The following is a 22,716-nucleotide window of genomic DNA, read 5'->3' on the forward strand; positions in this document are numbered from 1 at the left end:
GGAGAAATAAATATATCTGGGCTTTGAAGAATTAAATAATAGCATCTCTGCACTCCCCCCTTTTTGTCTGTTATGTGCACAAAGTAGACCGAAAGTGAGGGACCAGAGTTTTGTGTGGGTGGGTGGGTGGTTGGTTGGTTGGTTGGTTTTTGCAGTGTCTTTGCACTGTAGTGTCAGGAGGGCAATGCAGAGGTGGGCAGAGAGCAAAATGGAAATGTCAGCTACAGGACAAGATGCGGGGGAGAACCCAGGAGAACCTGGAGTTTCTTGATCATTTACTGTGGTAGTAGTGCATCTTATCTCTTAATGTCATGCAAATGAGCCATTGTAGCTAAATGTAAAAGCACAAGTACTTGGTAACATTTCATGCATGTTTTGTTAGAAATTGGTAATGATCCTTCTTCTGTTTTTCTTGTTATCTATTGTCAAGGAATCTGAGTACCTGTACCTTCCCTCAAAACTGTCCTGAGATTGCCATTAATCACACAATCACGACGGAACAACAAGTTTTTATGTTGAAGTGTGGTGTGTTTTTTTTTGTTGTTGTTGTTGTTGTTGTGGAGGGGGTGTGGGTGTCAGCTGCTGCTGACTTTGCTGATAGTCTGCTGCAGTAGCAGCTAGAGCCGCAGGAACTAGCCCTCTTTGGCTTTTCAGTACTTTTGTCCTCACTCTATAGTGATGGCCCTCCTACGTCTTTTTGAGCGGAGTATTTTTTCTACCTTTTTTAGGCATTCCTTGAGATGACGGACTTGGTCTCCCCACGTCTTCCTGTAAACCCTACCAGGATTTTCACAGCTTGAACCAAGCTGTGAAAACATCTCCAGCTTTTCTGCTGCTTCCTATATGCCTAGCCTCCACCCTTCAGTATGCAAAGCTGCCTGCTGCTGAGGGCACTGCGCTACAACTGCCCTTAATCCCTTCCTGTCGTTTTCTTTTCCCACTTTTCTTTCTTGTTATTATAATCTCCTGTTCAGACAAAACAGCTAGACCTGTAACCTTCTTGTTCAAATGCTTTTTGGTGCTTGTACAGGGAAATGTGGGCGTTGGCTATTGGCCAGAAAAGCAACAAGTGCGCTGTCTTCCCTTTTCTCAGCCTGGGTTGTGCTTTTCAAGATTTGGGTAGGGGTCTCTCCCCTGCCTGTGTGTGTAGGGGGCGCACTGCCCGTACCATGCAAGCGCACGCTGCTGCTGGGGCCTGGCTGGGCTGCCTGGCACGTTGAGTCGATCTGTGCTGACTGCTAGCCAACTACATCATTTCCTCAGCAGGCTGGCTGGGGGCCTGCTGCTGCACCAAAATAAATACGAACGTAAGACTCCTTCTCTAGGGAGTATTAAAACTGTTAATGTTGGATAAGATAACGAAGACGTGCTGTTCCTCAGAGTCTTTTTCTTGGCTTCTGAAGATCTCGCCCGAGTTCTAGTGAGTAATAGGAGGGCCAGGTGACAAGCAGTGAAACCATGTTCAGTAATGGGATAGCTGAAACAATAAATAGAAACTCGATTACTGGTGTAGGCTTGAGGTTCACACGATACATGGTCAAAGGTCAGATGGATGAAGGCCCTCAAAACCTCCTGAGGGTGTACTGAAGCGACACCAGGTGTTAGAGTTACGTTCTTTTGGACGCTGTCTTGGTGACGCTTTCTAGTGATACACCTCTCCTTGCTGACACTCCTCCTGTTTTTGTCCTAGAAGGTGCCGTGTCCTGTCATATGTTTCAGTATTTTTCCATTGTGGTCATCTATCGTAACTAACCTAGACTTTACCCCTGTGCAAAATTTAGTCAGTCGTGCATCTCAGCTAGTGGGTGGGCCTTGTTAATATTCATTCCTTAGCATATTCCTTTTCACATTATTGACATCCAGGAGTTGGACCTAGGCTAGGCCACACTGACCCTGGTGCCCTGGGCTTCCCAGGAATATGGCTGTGAAGCGTCCCTAGCGCTGGGTGATTATAAATGAGAACGGCTTGTGGTCCAGAACTAAACAGATAACCAGGACACAGTCATTTTTGTGTCTTTTCTGCATATGCCTCGGCCAAAAGCCAGAAGATCTCTCTCTTCCTTCCCCATCCTTTTACATCCTTAAAGACGTAAAATTGTTCCTGACAGGTGGTTCACTGTTGCCCTCATGCGTCTCAGCCTTTCTTGCTGGGTGATGTTCCTGACATGCTAACGGCTTGTGGGAATAGTGTTGGTAAAAATAACCAAGCAGTGAGTCATTTTCTTCACAGTTCTGTTTGTCTGCACAGGATCCGTCTGCCACTCTCACACTGAAATTACCCATTCTGAATTAGTCTTTTTAATAAATATCCTGTCCTTTAAGAACTGCCAATTCAGGGTGGGAGGAGAGCTGCTGGAGTTTATTTGTGAATCCAAGGAAACCTGCTGAAATCAAATTGTCCTTGTAAGTAATTTTGTGAAGAGAGTGTTCAAAGCAGTTATGTGCACGGCTCTGATGATAGCGGCTGGCTGCCCTCTGGTGTTTCTGTGATAGCATCAGCATGCTTTTGGAAACTCGTTTTTTGGACCTTTTGTGGTCTGGAGATTTCTGGTTCCTAAGAAACCTCTTGTTTCCTTTCTGTTCTAGTCGCTAGAGGAAGTGTGTGACCTGTTGCACGCGGCGCCGTTCCAAAACATCCTGCCAAGAGTTCACGTCAAAGGTATAGGCTAAGTGAAAATACCTTCCTATGGTATTGCCTTCTGCTTTTCTTGCCTGCTGCTGCATTTTTGGTGACCTTGCCGTTCCCAGATATCCTTTACAAAACTGCTGTTAATGTGTAGAAGTGGTAACTAACTCAGGCCTGTTTGCATGGCTGAAAAATGCGTGCTGCTTAGACTCAGAGCAAGGCAGAGATGAGGAATACAGACACAGGGACAAGGAGGATGTCTGGGGCAGTATGTACTTATGGGTGAGAGGCTTTCAGAAGGTGCTGTATAGCTCTCATGAGTCTCAGTTAAATTAGGTAGCCTTGATCGTACAAGGTGTCTCAAGACTGTCTGCCTGAGTCAGCAGGTTAAGTAAGCAGAGGTGGTCCCTGTAGACTTACTTTTCACATGCTTTTGTCCTAAATTGGGAATACAGGGGTGAATGTTTGCAGGATTGCTTCCTTGCCATACCTACTTCTCTCATCCTTCATTATTAGGAAGTGCAGTTTTTTTCCCCCCTTGCTCTTCCACTTCTTTCTATTATCATTCCTCTGCCTCTTCTCCTGTCCGCTTTTCACTGCCGAAGCAGCTGTTTTATTCTGCTCAGAGTATTCCCAGCAGCTAAACGGCTTCAAGAAGCCTTTTAAACTCGCTGTAGCTACTTGCTCTGTGCAGAAAACTAACCAGATCATTGTAAATAGTGTTCTCCCCCTCACCAGAGAACATTTCCTGCTTGCCAGTGATGAGTGGGTGCCAGCCCTTTTTTAAGCAGCTTTATGCTTTTTGCTATACACAAAATTCCACCCTCATTATAACCCACCTTCTAGAGTCAAGCATTTCATGTATGATTAGGATAATTTAGTTGGCTCAGTACAAGTGGGAGTCAAATATGTTAGCAGCGGCATAATAGAGCATTATTTTCTGTCTTGAATCTAGTTAGTTAATTTAATGTATCCCACTACAAATCCTTGGTTTCTTTTTGTTTGAATGTACAATGTAACCTTTCAAACTTTGTATTTTTCTAAAAGTATACTGAAGATTAACCGACTACTTAGAACTGAAATTACCTCCTAAAATAATAGCCTTCCCAGTTTTATCCTGCACTGAATAAGAAATTGTATTAAAATAAGGATTTTTTCATTAATTCCAGTTTGTAAAATTATGAAGTCAGCTACCAGTTCAATGAAATTGAGCTCTTTTTTCTTTCAGAGGGTGAAAGACTTGATGCTAAAATGAAGAGACTAGAATCAAAATATGCTCCACTACATCTAGTTCCTCTGATTGAAAGATTAGGAACACCTCAGGTAACATTGCTCGTTTGCGTCAGAGACGATTCAAGAAATTTCTGAGCGCTAAAAAACCCTGTCTTTCACATAGTGCTGTTACCTGTGTCAGAACTTCAACTTGCACATCAAAGTTGTTCACGCAACAGGATTTGTATTAGATCCGTGAATTCAGTAAAGCCGCCGGAGCTCGGAATTTCAGAATATTTCAGACTGGGATGGAGGTGAAATGTTTTGGAGAAAATATTAGTTTTTATGTATGCTATCTGGTTTCCTCTTAGTATAAAAAAAATTAGAGGCAGCCTGCGAGTTCCTAGTGCAAATTCCAGCAAAAGCAATCAGTTTTCTTTGTATATAGCATGACTATTTTTTGTAAGAATTTCTTTCTCTCAGCCAGTAGGTGAGAAACTTTTGAAAATGAGCTGTCATTTGAACAGAGTTTTCCTGGAAACTTAATGCCTAAAGAGAACATTTTCTCTCCTCTGCATTTGTCAGTGAACTGTCTTTGCAGCTTCAGCACTATTTTCCTTTTTCTCAGTGTGAGGAGTACATTAATTCCCTGTGAACCATAGCAGTTGACAAGGCATTGAATTGTGAATATTAGAAACTAAGAGGGGAGTGCTCTGAAGCAAAGACTTCAGACTGCTTTGATCATAGAATGTGATGCAGCTAGGCAGGTATTGCTGCACTGCAGGAGTGAGTTTGTGGTGTGACAAGCTGGGACAAGTACTAACTGGGCGTTACCGTTTGTTGGTCTTACATGAATCTATTCATGCTTTCTCTGAAGCTTTCCTGTCTCCGACGACACCAGCCCAGGGAGACAGCAAGGAAGGAGCTGCTCTATTGCCTGCTCCAGCAGCAGACAGCTGAATACTTTGGTTTTGTTTTCTGGCTCTATTTGGGCAAAGATTTCTTATAGCCGTCTTTGGGACTCGTCCAGGACTAGCATTACTGCAGCTGTAATTGTACATTACTACAGCAGTGGCCAAACTATCTCCTGGAAAAGTGGTTTATAATTTTTTCTGAATTTTTCTCCCACTGAACTAAATCCAGAGGACTCAGAACTAGTGGCATCTGACTTCACTTAAACCCAGAAGAAATTTCTCCTGGAATAAAATCAGTGAAACTGCAAAACGTATGGGATGCTTTTTGTCTTTTGAAAAATAAAATCTTCTGGTCAAGGGGCTATTTTCATACCACGTTTGAGCAGCTCGTGCGTTCCGCTTTCCGATCAGTGTGCTCCAAAGCCGAGAGCAGTATGGGAGCAGGACCACCTAGGTAAACTGTGCTGTGGTGTTCTCCTTCTATCTGATTTATTAGCTCAGAGGGGTCCCTTTTAAGAACTCGATCTGGAAGAAGGCCTGGAAATAGAAAGCGTGCTTTGCATGACCAGCGTTTCAAGATTTTACGCTTTCTCTTTTCTCTCATTCTTAGCAAATTGCAATCGCAAGGGAAGGGGATTTGCTGACGAAAGAGCGCCTCTGCTGTGGGCTGTCCATGTTTGAGGTTATCTTGACGAGGATCCGATCCTTTCTGGATGACCCGATCTGGCGCGGGCCCCTGCCCAGCAACGGGGTGATGCATGTGGATGAGTGCGTGGAGTTCCACCGCCTCTGGAGCGCAATGCAGTTCGTCTACTGCATCCCTGTGGGGACGCATGAGTTCACCGTGGAGTACGTATTGTCGGCTGCCAATGATGCTCCAGCGTGCAGCACCCTTTCGGTGTTTTTTTTCTTGTAACCGGAAGGGGGCCACAAAACATAGTAGAGGAGGCGTTTGTCCCTATATCTGCAATAACTTACTGCAAACATGAGGGAAAAGTGCCACCATCAGTGGGAGGGGCTCTTAATGTCTGAACACAAATACTATTGCATGTTTAAAGACAATATTTCCAGTGTATAATAAACGATCCCTTGAAAAAAAAGGTCCTAGCACGTGTGTCTCAATGGTAGTGATACCATTCCAGATGCTGAACATATGGGCACGTATTTATAACAAGTATTTTCTTCTGGGAATTAAGAACAAGAATGAGCACCGTATCATACTGACATCTAAGTTTTGTTGGTTTTTAGTAATATCCTTAGTTTTGAAAAAACATTGAGCTGTCATGTGTTTCTCACTGCCCAGTTATGGAGACAATGTAGGACTTGTGTTTCCTTTCATCTCTGCAGCCCAAAAGAGTGGTGATGAATTCCTACTTTAGTCTCCAACAGCATTACCATTACAAAAGAAAACAAAGGGGAGTAAATATTTTTGGAGTAACTGTAAATCATATAAAATTGGGTGGGGGGAACTTTTTTTTTTTTTTAAAGCATCTATTTGCAGCCCTTGTAGTATCTGCAGAGAGAGAACTTCATTTACTGGAGATTTCACTGGAGTATTTTACAGATTAACGTCTAACATATTCTAGAGCAACATATATGTATTTTAGCATAATGGCTGATGTATTCAACATTTCCTATAGATACACTTTTGAAAAACGTAGGTGAAATATGCACTTCTCGTGGTCTGTTTTCTCTTGCAGGCAGTGCTTTGGGGATGGCTTGCACTGGGCTGGGTGTATGATCATCGTGCTTTTGGGGCAACAGCGTCGCTTTGATGTGCTGGATTTCTGCTACCACTTGTTGAAGGTCCAGAAGCATGATGGCAAAGATGAGGTCATAAAGAATGTGGTATGTTGAAAACATCTGTTCTATATTCACTGTAGTAACAAAAAAAAGGACCTGTTTGTATTCAGCTGCACTGTAGCTCTAACAGTCACTTTATAGAATGAAGAGTTGAAAATTAAAGCACCAGGGTTTTTAAGAAAGAAAACCTGAAGCGTTAGTGCTGTAGTTTGAAGACGGGACAGTTACAATTTTAATTTCCTTGATATAGGGGATTTTCTTAACACTTTCCATATATATATATATATGAGATGGAAAGAACCAAAATACTCATTGGGTTTTTACACTGGATTTTCACTAGATTAGCAGTGGAAGGGAAACACAACATTGTGAGATGTGAGGTGATAGCATTTGGTGCTTTTTTTTTTTTTGTCTAGGGCTTTTTTTCTCTAAAATTAATTCCTAGGTATCTGTTTTTTTGATGTTTGCAGCCTTTGAAGAAAATGGTTGAAAGAATTCGCAAGTTCCAGATTCTGAACGATGAAATAATTGCTATTTTGGACAAGTATTTGAAGTCTGGTGATGGAGAGAGTACACCTGTGGAACATGTGCGCTGCTTCCAGCCACCTATTCATCAGTCCCTGGCCAGCAACTAGACTTTCCACTTTTTATTTTAGTTACAATAATTTTTGCACCTAGGTAGGCTAAACATTTGAGAAAGGGGGAAAAAAAAAAAAAACCCCTCAAACCAACAATTTTAAGAAATAATCTTGTCTGCCTTTTTCAGTATACCTGTGCCATTTGAGTGGTGCTTTGCCCTCTGCAGTCTCCAAGCACAGTAACTGTATACAATCCATACTTATTTTTCTAGACTAAAATTTTATATACTTTGATTAAAAGCCTGCAAATGTAAAAGGTTTGTTTTTGAAATCTCTTTGCATTCCTGTACTGAGGTGGCCATTTTAGACTGGACTGGCATTTTTTTTTCCTCCTCAGCTATCAAAATAATAGCTGGGGAGGATGAGAAACTGGGTTCTGTAGAAAATTTTTTAGAAATCAATTCCTAATTGTTTGTATTAGAGCATTAATTGCTTAATTACCCTTTATTAAAAAGAAAAAAAACTGCTGCTGGTGCTTTGTGAATAATTTTTTGTAGTCAATTATGTTTTCCTCTTTGCAAAACTATTTTGCTGTTATCAGTAATTATGGAGATGAATCCTAATCAAAGTGATCATTTTAAAGTTATATAACATGGAGGTGACTGACAGTATTCTGAGCTTTTTAAAAGGCAGTAGTTTAATAGGTTAGAATGGGGTCTATTTGCTTTTTCCTAATTAAAGCTTATACCAAACTTATCTTTTGGTTGGAGATACATACTTGTGTTTCAAATTACATCTTTACAAGCGATAAGGAGTTATGTTTAGAAAATTCTTAAATACAGTGAAAAGGTGTAATCTGTCCCAAGTGCATAAGCTTTAATGAGATTAATCATGATTCACTTATGGAGAATATTTATTTAATTACGCTTACTGTATTATGCAAACACTGCATCAGTAAAATTGTTCGGAAAACTTTGCAACTGTAAAACTTGCACTGTAAAGCAACCTGTTCAGCCATAAATAGTAAGATTCTAATAGCTTTAAGACCGCCTATGGTACAGGATTTTTTTTTCAGTGGTGTCATCTAGTGGCTCAGCTGTTAGGATCAACCTAAAACCAACATCAGTTAAGATGGCTGGAATAGACAGAGATGGTTAATTACAAGTTTTAGCCAAGATGGGGATTTCTGGATATGTTCTAACCAGTATGGTGCAAAACTGTCTTAAGAAGCCATCCCCTTGAGAACCAGATTTTTCTCTTCCCTCATACTAGTTTAAGGTTTGGTTTAGCATGTCCTTTTATCCTGCTCAGCTCTTTTCAGAGGTTTTAAACCAACAGAATTAAGTCCAGTAATGAGGGGAAAGGGGTGTCTGATGGGATGTAAGCAGGAAATGAGGAATGTGTAAGTATGGGGGGGGGGGGGGGGGGGGCAAGGTGAGAAATGATCCTGAGGAAAGAAAAGAAATAAAGAAATGAGATGAAATTCCTCAGCAAAATAAGAGCACGGAGACTTGCCAGGCAGGTATAAGCAAACTTTCAGCAAGTTTTCATCCCAGTTTTCCCAGGATGTTTGTGCTTGAGAGGTGCCTTGCTGGAAGGGTCTCTCTCTATTGTGGGGAGAGCATGTGCAAGGCTGCCACTGAGGGTGGGAGACCTAGGTGGAAGCGGGAACTGCATATGCTTTGTTACACCACCACTTTGTTTCACGATTATCTTTTACAAGATACTGCTTTGACACACAGTTTTAAGAAATGTTTCTTTTTTTGTTCTGCACAGCACTGTGCCAACATGACTTCTGCTCAACCAAACATTTCCCCTGCTTCAGGCTTTGATTAATGAAATGAACAAGTTAATTAAGTGACTATTATTGGTTTAGGGATATAGCTCACATACCTGAGGCATAAGCTTGACACTGCTGTAGCACGTAAGTAAGTAAGTGGTTGTTAATAAAGCCCGATTTCCGCTTTAAGAACGATTTAAAAATAATGATGCTTCATGTGATTAAACTGTAATCCTTACATGTTAAGTGGCAGCAATAAGAGTAGTAGTCTCTAATATATTAAAATTACTAGTCTCAAAATGAATTTTAAGATCACTTTTCTTCCTCTCATGCATTTCAGTAAGTCCCAGAGACTTTCAAATACATTGTAGTCCTATGGAGTGTTTAGTTCACGTTTTCAGAGGTGGCTTATTTTTCTCTTTTTTCAACAGGCTATTAGACTTTAAGAGAGTTAAGCTTCTGGGTACAGGCATAGAGTAACCTACTTTTATGAACTGCTTTACCTGTTATAGCTGCTTCTAGCCAGAAACAACAACAACAACTCAAGAGAGGAGCATCCAGGTGGTCACAGTCTGCATTCTTTTCCCCTTGTCACTTAATATGCCCAATGGCAACCTAGCAGGTGCTCGTGCTTGCATATGCTTTGCAGGGCTGCGCTTCCACAACTGAACAGTATCGACCTGACAGCCCTTAAGAATGGGCAGAAGTCCAAATCCCTTGTAATCAGAATTTAAAGAAAGTGCACAGTGCTAACTGCACATGTGATAATCTTAAATTACCTGTACAATACGAACATACTCCTGAACTGACAACAAATTGTAGTAGCAATTAGTTCTCTCTGTTCTAGATAATTTTAACCTTTGAATCGATGGTAAGTGTTTGTTATAAAATTTGGTCATGGATTTTTTTTTTTAGTTTCTCTTGGCAAGACTGCTTTTGTGACCTTCTTTAAAAAAAAAAAAAAAAAAAAAAACACTACCTCCCTCTCCTACCCCCCCATTTCATGAAGTGATAGGGCTTTTTTTGTCCTTGTGTTACGTCTTACAGCAGTGTCACAGCCTGTGATTGCATTTCTACAAACAAAACTGCAATTCTGTGCATTGAAGCTGTAACAACTCAGAAAAAAAAAACAACTCTCAAACAGCACAAAGCAGCACAGAGGAGCACTGTTTAATGGACAGTACCTGGCCTGTTTCACAGAAGAGAGAGAGCAGCTATTTTGGCTACTATTAACTGCTCTAATCTCACTTCTTGCCTCAGCTGGTATGAAACTTAGAGCTACCACCCTACCCCCGCCAAACAGAGCAGAAGCTCCTGCACTGCTGTTCCTCCCATCCAGCTCCTTTGACTTGGTAAGGGTTTTTTTGATGCACTGCAAATCCTGCATTTTTAACATATAGCTTTACTACAACAGTATGTTCAAAGTAATCTTAGCCTTGCTTGGTTGTAGTTTTTCCTTTCCTCTTTCACTTAGTGCAGCTCCTGCTTTAGTATGTTTGCAGTCACTCAGTATTCATTCAGGGTACAAGTAGAAAGGATTCAGGTTCACTGCAACCTGTTTATCACCAATGCAGAAATAAAGCAATTTATTTTTGATAAAATTGTCATTAGTGCAATACATCTTTAAAACAGAAGAGTGAAATGAGAGTATTTACACATAACTTAAGCAACAAAACCAACTGTGGTCTGAGGTCATTTTAGTATTTTTAAAGTAAAAATAAGGCAAATTAAAATCCCAGTGTTCTTGGTCCAAACTAATCGAACTTAAAAATAGACACTTAACGATTGTCTACACATACTGTTAAAAAGTACATCAGTTTCTAGACAAGCCCAGACATTTCACAGCAGAAAAAAAAACCTCAGAGTTAGTTACAGAATTGTTCTTTTCTTAATTAACATGTAGATATTTTCAGAAGGCTGACAGACTTCCATTTCTCCTCGCAGAGACACTCTCAGTGGATTGTATTTCACCTACGCAGGTAGAACTTTCTTCATCATGATTAAAGCAGTCATACGTGCTCAGCAAAGTACCGTTTGCTGCTCTGTCATCTTTCCGTAAAGAGACGGGCAAGTTTGCTAGGGTGAAACTAACATCTTTAAAGGCATGCAATAAAAAGATCCCCACAATAATAGTGAGAAAGCCACTGAAGGTGCCAATAATATCATCAGCCGCCATGTGTTGCCACTCCTTGAAAAGGATAGCAGAACAAGTCAAAACAGATGTTGTAAAGAACACATAATATATCGGAGTCACTATTGACGTGTTGAATATATCCAGAGCCCTGTTTAAATAGTTGATCTGCGTGCTCACACAGACAATAAGGCTTAGCAGCAGAATCCATGACAAGGGATGTTTCAGCACTGGTTTTCCTGCAAAAAGTTCCTTTATAGCGATGCCCAAACCTTTTACACAGGAGACTGATAATGCTCCAATTACAGAGCAAATTGTTATGTACACAAGAATGTTGGTCTGTCCATGGCGAGGTCCCACCACAAATATTAGAATTAAAGACACAATGACGACAAGAGTTGCAAAGACCACAAAGCCTGCAGTTGGGAAAAAGATCTTGTTATTTTTATACGTGATCAGAAGCTTTTTAGAGGTACCAAGAAAGCACACATTAACCACGCGACTGACTGGCTCAGCATAAGCAGAAAAGCTCAGTGATGTTTTTTATTACTCCTCCAATATCAAAGTTGAAAATTTTAGAGTGACCTAGCTAATAAAATAAGAATGAAACTCGGGCATGTTATATTACCATTCTATGAGCACGATGTCTAGAGGGTTAGGCTGTTGTTCCCTTACATACAGGCTCAGCGAAACGTAGAGGCTGCTGGATACAGGCATGTGTCTGAATGCCCGTATGTCTGTAAAACATGCTTTAAGAGAGATGTTTCAGCAGGCTACTGCATTCCTCAGCAATTTCCAATAATCACGTCATCCCTTAAGATCAGGTTTTCTAATCTGTGTGCTAGACTTTTCTGCATGTTTAAAACAGAAATGGTCTTTGCATATATTGTATTTCGCAGGTGTGTATTTGTGAGTGCCTCATCTTCCACCTGAGCAAAGCAGATGATTGATAGGCTCAACTATAACGCTTCTCAACTATAATGCTTCTCAGAAGACACGTCTACCACAGAACCTACTAACTCATTTTAACAACAGCTCAAAATTGAGCTTACAGAGACTAACATACTTACTTCAGTTAAAAATTACTGAAATTATATTTTTAAACAAATGAAGCAGCACAGCTGGATATTACCATCTCAGTGGGTCAAATCAAGGCACTCTGTTCAGAGCCAGAAAAGTTCACTGGCATCGGGCAAAGCTCCCTATGGAATTTGTCACAGAACTCAAATCTCTACCTCATTTGACAAAATGAAGGGGACATGGACTTCCTGAAACTTGAAAGCAGCAGTAATGCAACTATAAGAGAGAAATTATGGGCCGTTCAATCAAGTATACAGGTCTTCCTGTATTAGCCACTTAGAGACCAAACCAACATTTCTTACCTGGATCACCTAATTTGTGGGACATTTCATTCAAAGTTTCCACTTCCTCTTCTTGTGGAGCGTGAATCACCATCACAGTTGATCCAAGGATACTTAGCAAACACCCTATTTTTCCATGTAGATTAAGCTTTTCATTTAAGAAGTAGGATGACAGAATGGCACTAAGGAAAAAAAAAAAATTATCAAGCATGGAATTAGCAATATTTCATTAATTTTCTTATTATCTTGCAGGTTATTTTGACTGCACAGATCACTTGTTTACTCCCATGCGCAGCTTTTAGGGAGCTGGAAGATTATTAATGTCTCCAACTCTGTTTGAGTAAACCCACTGATTGATTAAGCGTATAATTAAAATAACTACACGATTGATCTTCTGCCTTAAGATACTTGCTGTGGACAGAACTATCTGTTAATATCTGGCACCTCCCCAAGAAACCTTTTCTTATGCTACCTCCTCAAATACTCCTTTGGAAAATATTACACACTGTATGTATCTAGGCACTCTTAAAAATGAACTTTAAAAGACAAAACCTTAACTTTAATTAGGAATGAAAATATTATCCTTCTGTAATACAACATGTTTTTGAAATGCAGAAGACGATGTGTTTTCACAAGTTGAGGTAGAGATGCACTGAACCATTTTAGAGCATCATCTCACTTCACATTTGGAGAGATTCAAAGGTACTCCTCATGTTCATAAGCATTCTTTATTCACAAAGAAGAACAAACCATATCTATTCAGCGACATACATACATACATACATTCCTAAACAAGTATTTTCTTTCCTCTTTGAAATCACACTGCCTTCTATTAAGTTTCTTACCTTACAAGAACACTGAGAGCTCCTAAAGGAGTCACTAACGTAGCTGGTGCAAAAGCATAGGCAGCAAAGTTAGCTACTTCGCCAGCTCCCACTGCAGAGTAATAATAATAAAGTAAGTTAGGCTGTTTTAGGCAACACACCTGTGAATCACAGTAAGTGTTCTTGCAGACACAAAGGTGTGGTGGGGAACAAAGGAAAATTCCAATTATGGTGTTCATCTAACACTATAAGCAGAATACAAAGCCTTGATTAATATATTTTATAAAACAAAAGAGGCTGGGGGACAACAGATACTGAAATACATTCAGCCAAATTAGAAGACACGTTTTAATTTGGTGCATATGTTGTAGCTGCCCAGCCTGCTAACCCGGGCTATTTTAACTTTTGCATGGAGAAAGTCTGCACTAGCAGTCTACAATACATAAAGATGTAGTTACGTGAATATGACCAGTCAGTCATATTTGGGGGGGGGGGGGGGGGGAAGGCGGGAACAACCTTCATAAATATGCTTCCCTATAAAGAATTTTGTATATCTAAACAAACGCTTCTGTGCTAAGACAAAAAATAAAATGCATATGCTAGTGCAAGAGAAATAAGAAATCTGCCTAGCTCCACTGCCCAACATAGAGGGGGAAAAAAAAAAAAAAGTTAATGAAAGAGCTTCTGATATGAGAGAAGTTGTTAAAATCATTAGAGCTGCATCCATCAAATAACCAGAGAATCTTGCCATATACTGTAGACTTCCTGTCTTGCTCATTTCTTGCAACCACTGCTGCCATTTATGGCATAGTCATTTCTTTAAATTATATAATACAAATAATATTTTTGATACTTACTTGAAAGAAGTCCAGCCCACCACAGCCACTCTTTAAGGTATGCATGGCCACCTTGACCTAAAATTGAAAGAATGGTTATTACTCTATTGAAAATATAGGCAGGCAAACACTAAGCATTATTACTGATAACGTCACCAAAATAATTTTCGCAGTCCATGCCCCTAAAAAGATGGGCAGTGTTTTGATACTTAAAATCTATAGCAAGAGGTTGAAATCATCTCATCTTCATTTAGATGTGCAGGTGCCTTGAACAACCTCTTTGAAAACTACTTATTTCAATTGCATTGGAAATGGCACTGGTGACCTTATCTGCTTTACCCTGAAAAAGAATTCTTTCAACTCACTTTCATGACATGAAAGTCCAAATTACATGTTTCTTAAGACCGACCCACTTTCTGGAAATACTGCTCAACCTACATGGCCGATTAAACGTACAAATGTGTGCAGTGTAGTGACACTTTCCCCCTCCAAAACAGGGAGTACGTATTCTGCATCCCGTTCAAAATCAACCATCTTTTAGAAGCAGAGATGACAGGTACTGAATTAAAAATATTCAGATTCAATCTTCTGAGTGATCTAAGGATATGGTAATCATTCTTATAATGCTACCAGGAGCACACTCTTCCCAACCCAGTATTCTTTTGCAGCTCTGACCTAGCGTAACATTCACTCCCTTCTCTTGCATATATTCAAGGGGGCTGAGGTGGGGGGGGATGACGGGGGCTTGTAAAATCTCTTGTAGGCTGAGTCTATCTCTGTGGCAGATGGAACTCAGGCATGCATCTCATCTACCAAATACAGAATCAGCTATAGGAAAGAAAACGAGCTAGCACTAGTCAGTGTTTTACTGTTGGGATCAACTATATCAGCAAACGGATGAAAATTAGTTCCCAAAATGGAATCAGCTAGACTAAAAGCTATTTAATATTACTAAATGCAGTTCAACAAAACAAAGATGAAATTGTACACAGCAGTCCACCAAAATGGCTTTTTTCTGCTTTAGTAAAATATTAACCCATAACTGAAACTAAACTCTGTTTTGAATCTTCCTGGCTCATTTTAAAATTCCTCAGCAACTCTATTTAATAGACTTTTCAGGAGAAATATATGATTCTTAGTTGCCTAAAACAATGTTCTGACACGCAAATGCAGTTACATTCTTTAAAATCATTCTTTCAGGAGCAGAGAGAGATAGGTAAGAGACTCCTGGTTCCAAGTTCAACTTGCAAGTACGATTCAAACTTAACTGACGTGCAAAAAAATAGTTCAACAAATGTCCCCGGAAGGCATAACATGCAAATTAAATAGCATTATCACAGTTAGGTGTGTATCTGACACCAGAGGAAAAACACATCAGCTGCACGTTTTAGGTTTCAGATGCCTGTAACAAACAAAAATGTCAAAACAAGACGAGAAATTTACTAATCTTCTGTTAAACAGTAAAGTTGAAATGGCAGCAAGTTTCTTAAACATGTGTTTACCTGCTCTCATGGAGCCTTTCCTAGCTAACCGGAGGAGGCCCTTCTTTTTCAGGATGAAACTTCCCCCGATGAAAATGCTGGAACTCATAGCCAACACCAGACCAATATAGAAGTCATATCTTCCACGAGTTTGGCTCATCTCGTAAAACTACTAAAGACCGTCACATTGATCAGTGGACAGCAGAACTTTTGCTACTCAATGCAAAATGATGCAACACTGAAACCTGAGCAAAATACACACATCATAATTAAGCTGGCAGAAATATGCATTCTCTGTAGGAAAAAGCATCAATAGCTTACGTAGCGTGATTCTAATGCAGATGGCCTATGCTATCATATACTCACACGCACACACACAAAAAGCCAAAAAACCCCAGCAATTTTTGAAGCAAGGATGACTGACTGACTAGTCTGAACGCACAGAAGAGCGTCTGACCCAGAATATAAAAACTGAAATCCCAAATACGAAAGTGTATGAAGAAAGTTAAAACTTTTAAACTTTTCTCTATTTTCTATATACTCAGGTCTAGATCCTGCATATCGATACTGATCGATTACTTACGTTGAAATTAGTTTATAATAGAGTTTGAGGGGAACCACAGCATCTCTTCCATACAAACTCACTAGAAAAATGAAATAGAAGATTAGCATGGGTGCTTAATCATAGGGTAGCTTGCCTAACACAAACAAGCTTGAGGTGCATGCACACACAGTCATCCTCTCATTAATTAAAGGGAAACCTGGAACTAAGAAGAAAAGGCATCTGTTGATATATTTTACAAAGAACTTCAAAAACCTGTATGAAGCATTTTTTTCAATTATAGCGCCAATAGCAGTTGCAAGCTGACTGATGAAAAGCTTTCACCAAGGCTGTTAAGCTTCCCAGTTTAGTTATGTGGGACCTTCAACAACAACTGAGCAGAAAGTCATTAATTTTTAAGATAGAAATCAAGATGCTCAATTCTTGACCCCTAACTTGACAAGAAAATTTATTTCAGTGCATCTTTTCTCCCGATACATGCTACAAGGAGATCACCTTAGATTTCATCTAACACCAAATTCTGAATTTGAGATATCTCTATAAATTGTTTTTAGACTGAAAAATCAGCTCAAAACATTTTCACGGTGATTAATCTCTCCACAGCGTGACAGGACATGAAAACTATTTTTAGACTTCAATTTGAGGACAATTGTTAAATATGGCAGTATAGAAAACTGTTCTCAAGGGAAAAATACACCTACAGATAAAACAAATTTTATTTCCTAGGAACCCAAATCACAGATGTACTGAAACCAGCATTTATTTCCTTAAGCAATTATTTTCCAGATATACAAAAGTGTGGCATGTGATGCAATCAACAAGCTTTTGATTTAAAAGGAACAGGGAGAGGGGGGAAAAAAAAAAGGAAGGATAAAAATGTTTCAATTTCAGTACTTATTAGAATCTGAATTCCAAAGTTCTTGGGTCGAGGATACAGCAGTAGCTTCCCCAAGCAGGAGTGTGATGTTGGTGTGAAGACACTGCAAGATTAAGCATCCCTTTCCCTACCAATACTCTCTAGCAGAGATGGATATACCATGAGGAGTCCAGCACTTGGTAAAATCATGTTCTAGTCTGCCATGCAAGCTCACAGTTCCAGTTCCTGCATCTGTTTCTTGAAAACCTGTATTCTCCCAGTATTACCTTTCCCTATCTATTCTTGCTTCCAACTTTGGTTAATTCAGTATACCCCCAGGAAAACCTGGCAGAAAACAACAGGTCATTTAACACTAAAACTGAATAAAGTCCCTCTGATCTGAGTCCAGTTAAGCTGTGAAAAAGAACAGGAAAACAGTTCCATTTAATAAGCACTCAACATGGCACTATTTAAAATGCTGTAAGATCAACAGTTCATAAACATCTGAAATCCTCTTTCCTTTATCCTTGGATAGTACGTTTTAATATCTTATTTTGTATGAAATAAGGAAAAAAGTGAAACAGCAATGAACTGCTAGGGTCTGCTCTCACTTTATAGTGACTTCTTTTTAAAAACTACACACAGATTCTTGTATGATACAAAGACATCAAACAAAAAGAAAAACAAAAGTCAAATCCTTAATGTGGGAGACAGACCAGAACAAGTTACTTCACTAACTGCATCAAATGTTTCCCTTTCTTAGGAGTAATGCTTTCAGTTTCCTGAAGAATAAAGTCATGTTTTGTGTAAGGAAAAAGAAAGCAGCAGATCTTTAAGACTGTTCTCTCTACCACCTTTTCTGGCAGTCACAATTCACATCACTTAAGTAATCAAGCTAAGAGTATTCTACCACTTCCAGCTGATGATACAAAATGTGATACTGGTAGAATATCACTGAGGGAGGGGGTGGGGTGGTTCTTTTGTTGAGCTTTTGGTAGCTACACTACCAAAATACTTCCAATAGAAACTACTCTAGTTATAGCCCTGAATAAGAGTATTGTTACTAGTGTAGCTTTTTACCAAAGCAGAACTCACCATACTGGCAACGCCATTTTTTTTCCCCTGGCCTGCCTAGCTTTGTCTACATAAAAACATTTTTGTGACAAGTAAAGAGCGTAACTTGGCTCTGTCTGGACATCATCCATTCAATGCATTTAAGAGACAAAGGAAGAAGCAGAGGCTGCTTTTCTTTGCAGTAGAGAGAAGGAATTTGATTGCAAAAGAATGAGGAAAACTTTCAAACTAACAGACAGAAGGTAATCTTGTCAATTTAGACTTAAAACGCCACTTCAAAACTAGTAGTTCTACTTTCCTACAAGTCCCAAACAGATAAAAGGGGTTTTTGATTCTCTGTCAACCACTTTGTTAATCTTGTAAACAATTCTTAAATCTTGAGCGTTTTTTTGACAAAAAATATTGCTAGCTCTTCTAAGTTTAATATTTTTTTGTCATCCTGGAAACGGCCAGTCCAATTTCTGCTTGGACTGGACTGCCAAATTGCTGTTTAAGGTTTATACAGAGGTCTACGTTTGCTGACCATTTGTGCAGCACAGTCACAGGGAACCCAATTCCTCTTTGACGAGCTTTGGTTCACTTTCATATAGAGCAGATGGAATTTGCATGCGTGGAATGGGCATACATAGCTGCAAAGTCAAAGCAGCAGCAGGCACACAAAGTTTTACGCTTCGAGGCAGCTGTGTGGTTTAATTGCTAAGATTTAGCAAAAGAAGGGGAACTAATGTGCCTTCACAAGTGTCATCTAGAAAAAGTCTCATTTCCAAAAAAAAAAAAAAAAAAAAAAGAAAATGCCATGAAATGAACAGTTTCTGGAATCCATACTCCTCTCTAGTTTCAGCTTTGGGACATGTCAAAGCTGCAGTAATCCAGCAATCAGGGCCACCACTAAGTTGAACACATGAGAGAAGCTAGAAGATTTAGGAGGAAAACAAAGTTGGCAGTTGTTTTAGTTGTATTTAGTGTAGTTTTGCAAAGGCTCTTTAACCAAGTTCACAGCTGATTTAACATACGGAATATTTCACCCATGCAAGACTAGCAGCAGTTTCATGGAGGAATACTAGCCTTCCACTCTGACTTCAAAGACGTAATGAGGGCATAAGACTTTCCTACCTGCACAACGAATAACAATCATAGTGAAGAACCATCTATTTACGAACTGCCTGTGGATCACCTAACACCATTTTTATTAAAAAAAAAAAACTATTATAAGGTTCTAATTATTGGCTTTAGCACTGTGAGTTTTTAAGACAATGTTTACATTTAGAACTCTTATGGAAAAAAAAAAGAACAGATAGTCTCAAAAAGATTACTACCATCCCAAAATACAGCCAACTCTTTAATGCAAGTCTTATTCTTCAGTCATGTTCCGTTCACCTATTAACATTTTTTTAAATATAAGGATAGCGAGAACACTAAAAGGATGAGTACGACATAGCATCAGAACAACAGAGCTGCTCATTCAAAACTTGGTCACATGCATCTTTAAAAGACTGACATGTGCACATACAGTACCCCAAGATTCTGTATAGATTATTTAGGAAAGAGTACCTTCAATTATGTACCTTAAGGCAGATATACTTTTCCAGCTTTGTCAACAAGCTCAAACGAGTGTGCAAAGTTGTGCAAATTATTTACATATTACACAGGCAAGCTACACAAACTAAGTATTCAAAATATAACATATTATAAAGGTGCCACTTACATATATAGACAAAAATAAGTAAATAAAATTATTTAAGAGGCACTAGCACAGGTACTCAGAAAGCAAAAGATACATTAACACTTTAAAAGTTGCCTACTTTAAAAAACGCTACTTTAACAGTGGGGAAACTTACTCCTACATAGCAGACTGCCATTAACGAAGCAAAAGCAACAAGCATTCAATTCTGAGATACCGGGAGAAAACAAGAAAAAGTTTATACTAGAAAATCTTTGTACTTCCTATTCTTTTCATTTCTTACTTATACATATTCTCTTTTCAAACAAGAATCTCCACTAAAACACAGTGCTATTCGTGCACCACATAAGAACTACTACAGAAGGTGCTTTGTAACCGACATTGTATGGACCGTATTTCCTAGAAGTCTATCAAAATAGACTCAAAGCTAAGCTTAGATGACACGACCTGCTTTGCCTTTGCTGCACCTATTGTGCTAACCTCATTCTCAGTAGGACGAGATGCCAGCACAGTTTCACTAAAGTTTTACCTTTAGAATTTAAGATGGGCAATTTCAAATGCAAGATAACGCAGTAAGTCAAAAGTCAAATCTAGACTTTAGCTGTGGTTTTTCCTTTGACAGGACCTATAATGTTAAAACTTGCTTTCTCTTTGCTAGGACTTTATCTTGAGAAGAATTAGTAACTTTTAATGAAAACAACCAGTACAATGCTTAATTCTAAGCACAAGAATACCAATGAAAACTTAAATAATTACTTCCTACTAATGAACTGTTTCCTTCCAGGAAAAAGCTATATACAATGAGGCACACCATTCAGAAAGAGGTGGGACAACTTCCATAATGTTTTAATTTAAAATAGCATTAAAATTATTGCAGGAAATTGAAAAACATCAGGGGGAAAAAAAAAGAAGTGAGTAAGGAAATCGGAGACCAAGAAGAGCTAGACCCAACCTCTATCTTCACAATAGGAAAGCGAACACAAATTGGTATCCTGAACTAAAATCCAAAGCTAAAAATATTACTTTTTCCTGCTTCGAACGGAAGTACAACCAGGATTCCAAAGTTCTGTTGATCTGGAACCAAACTGCACAAACTTCAAGCACTGCTAAACCCAGTCCTGGAGCAAACCCATGACATGCTGGTTCAACTCCCTGATTAAAGACATGCACACATCCACTAACAAGTATGAGGACACAGCAGTTTTGGTACTACTAGCACACTGTAACTTGCCAATTCCGTGCTAGCTGGACAGTCTAACAAACGTTCACAGCTTTTTAAATTATTATTGTCTCGGCCTCCAGAGCCAAAACCACAGCAATCTCCCACTAAGTAGAAATCAACACCAGGGAAGTCTCCTTGGGCTCCTGCAGCCAGGTTCGGCTCACGTAGCCGTGACAGCCACCCGTAACCACTATCACCCGCCCTAAGGAACCTGGCCCAACGAGGAAACCGAAGCACGGCTCGCCCTGGCCCGCTCTCTCCTCACCCCCAGAGAGCGTCCCCACAGCCCCGACCACGGCGCAAGGGAGGGAGCCGAGGGGGGCGGAGGGGGGCGCCCTGGACGGCGCTGGCGAGGCAGGCAGGGGCTGCCGAAACAACCGGCGCCCCTCGGTGGCGGGGGACAAAGCGGCGCGGCGAGGCGCTGCCGGCGCGGGGCCTTGGCTCCGGCCGGGCGGGGCGGGGCGGTGGCGGCACGTGGGCGCGAGGACGTGCCGCGCGCCCGCAAGCACCTCCCCTCCCAACGGTTCGACCCCCCCCCCTCCCCCGTCCAACGGCAGCCCGCCCCTCCTCACCCCGCCCTCTGAGGGGCCGGCCGGCCGGACCCACCGCCGCTCCCCCCCCCCCTCCCCGAGCCCAGGACGAGCCAGGCACCCCCCTCTATCCTCCCCCCACCACCACCACCACCACCGCCGCCGACTCTTCCCGGTTACCTGCGGTCACCGCCCCTCACATCCCCGCCGGGAGGGGGCCCGCGGCCGCTGCCGCCGCCACCGCCGCCGCGCGCGGACAAAGAGGAGGAGAGGGAGCGGGGGGAGGCCGGAGCGGGCGGTGGGAGGGGCCGGTGCCCGCGCGCTCCGCCGCCATGAGGGGAAGGAGATGGGTACTGGCCGCGGGGGCAGGCGGGGAACAGCAGCGAGAGGCGAGAGACAAGAGCCGGTCGCGGCCCCGTGCCCGGCCGCCCCCTCCGCGGCGATTCCGGCAGCGCCCGCCGGAAGGGGCGGGTCGGGGCGCGGCCCAGCCCGGCGCTCCACCCGCCTCCCGCCACGTGACACCTCCCCCTCCCGGGGCGGTTAACCGTTTCCTGTCATTTCACCGGAGACGTGACGTCAGCGGCGCCGGCTCTGAGGCGCCTCGGAGGCCGTGGCCAGCCCGCGGGGGGCGGGCAGGGGCGTTCCGCAGCTGCCACACCCCAACCGCCCCCGGCCAACGGCCAGGGCGGCTAGCTGCTCCGAGCGCGTCCGGACCGGCGCGTCCAGGGGCAAAGCCGGCCCTCGCTTCGCCCCAGGGCGGCGGAAATGAAACTCGTTTTAACACCAGTCCTCTCTGGCGCAGCTTTTGGCTTCTCCCTAGGATCCCTTTCGTTTATTTTAAAATCCTTATTTAATGTACGGCAGGTACTATTTCACAACTACACTCCTTTGCCGCAGTCATGAACGGTTACCGGTTCTTACCCTAAGGTTTCTTGCCCCAAAAATACCTAAACTTTCAAACCCTATACAATAAGGGAAAAAAGACATTTGACACTGTCTGGCAAATCGCGTCGTTTATAAACGCTCATTCATATCCCCCACTCTTAATCCATGCTCTACCTCCACAACCACTTTAATCACACATGAAGTATAATTAATACATGCAGTTGGATACAGATACTTCTACTCAGCTTATGATGAGGGCTCTTTGATACATGCAATCGTAAACAAGTGGCAAGCTTAAGACTCAGAGGGCTCTTCACCTTCTTCAAAACTCTTTATATCCACTTTCCAAAGCTGCCTTGC

At 41.3% G+C, this 22,716-nt stretch overlaps 2 protein-coding genes across 14 annotated transcripts in view; one reads left to right on the forward strand and one right to left on the reverse strand.

Annotated features, from left to right (window-relative positions):
* The window catches only part of CYFIP1 (cytoplasmic FMR1 interacting protein 1), an 81,186-nt gene extending 73,526 nt beyond the window's left edge, over positions 1 to 7,660 (forward strand). For all 9 annotated transcript variants that reach the window (XM_068923068.1, XM_068923066.1, XM_068923069.1 and 6 more), the window contains exons 27-31: positions 2,587 to 2,659; positions 3,855 to 3,949; positions 5,363 to 5,601; positions 6,453 to 6,600; positions 7,026 to 7,660. In XM_068923068.1, the coding sequence (XP_068779169.1) occupies positions 2,587 to 2,659; positions 3,855 to 3,949; positions 5,363 to 5,601; positions 6,453 to 6,600; positions 7,026 to 7,190 (720 nt within the window). In that variant the 3' untranslated portion in view covers positions 7,191 to 7,660. The remainder of the gene's footprint in view (positions 1 to 2,586; positions 2,660 to 3,854; positions 3,950 to 5,362; positions 5,602 to 6,452; positions 6,601 to 7,025) is intronic.
* Positions 7,661 to 10,471: 2,811 nt separating this feature from the next.
* Positions 10,472 to 21,970, reverse strand: NIPA2 (NIPA magnesium transporter 2). 5 transcript variants are annotated; one of them, XM_068923110.1, is made up of 7 exons: positions 21,652 to 21,970; positions 16,130 to 16,190; positions 15,568 to 15,791; positions 14,087 to 14,143; positions 13,251 to 13,341; positions 12,427 to 12,587; positions 10,472 to 11,460 (listed from the first exon to the last, which is right to left on the reverse strand). In XM_068923110.1, exons 3-7 carry the CDS (start codon positions 15,704 to 15,706, stop codon positions 10,823 to 10,825), a joined length of 1,086 nt encoding a protein of 361 aa, XP_068779211.1. In that variant the 5' UTR covers positions 15,707 to 15,791; positions 16,130 to 16,190; positions 21,652 to 21,970; the 3' UTR covers positions 10,472 to 10,822. The 5 variants fall into 5 exon arrangements, with proteins under 5 accessions (XP_068779211.1, XP_068779216.1, XP_068779217.1 ...); XM_068923115.1 differs by having other exon boundaries at positions 15,568 to 15,718; positions 21,652 to 21,962; XM_068923116.1 differs by lacking the exon at positions 16,130 to 16,190 and having other exon boundaries at positions 15,568 to 15,718; positions 21,652 to 21,965.
* Between the last annotated feature and the right edge of the window lie 746 nt (positions 21,971 to 22,716).

The sequence above is a fragment of the Struthio camelus genome, chromosome 1 (assembly GCF_040807025.1).
Source record: "Struthio camelus isolate bStrCam1 chromosome 1, bStrCam1.hap1, whole genome shotgun sequence".
NCBI classification, from domain to species: domain Eukaryota; kingdom Metazoa; phylum Chordata; class Aves; order Struthioniformes; family Struthionidae; genus Struthio; species Struthio camelus.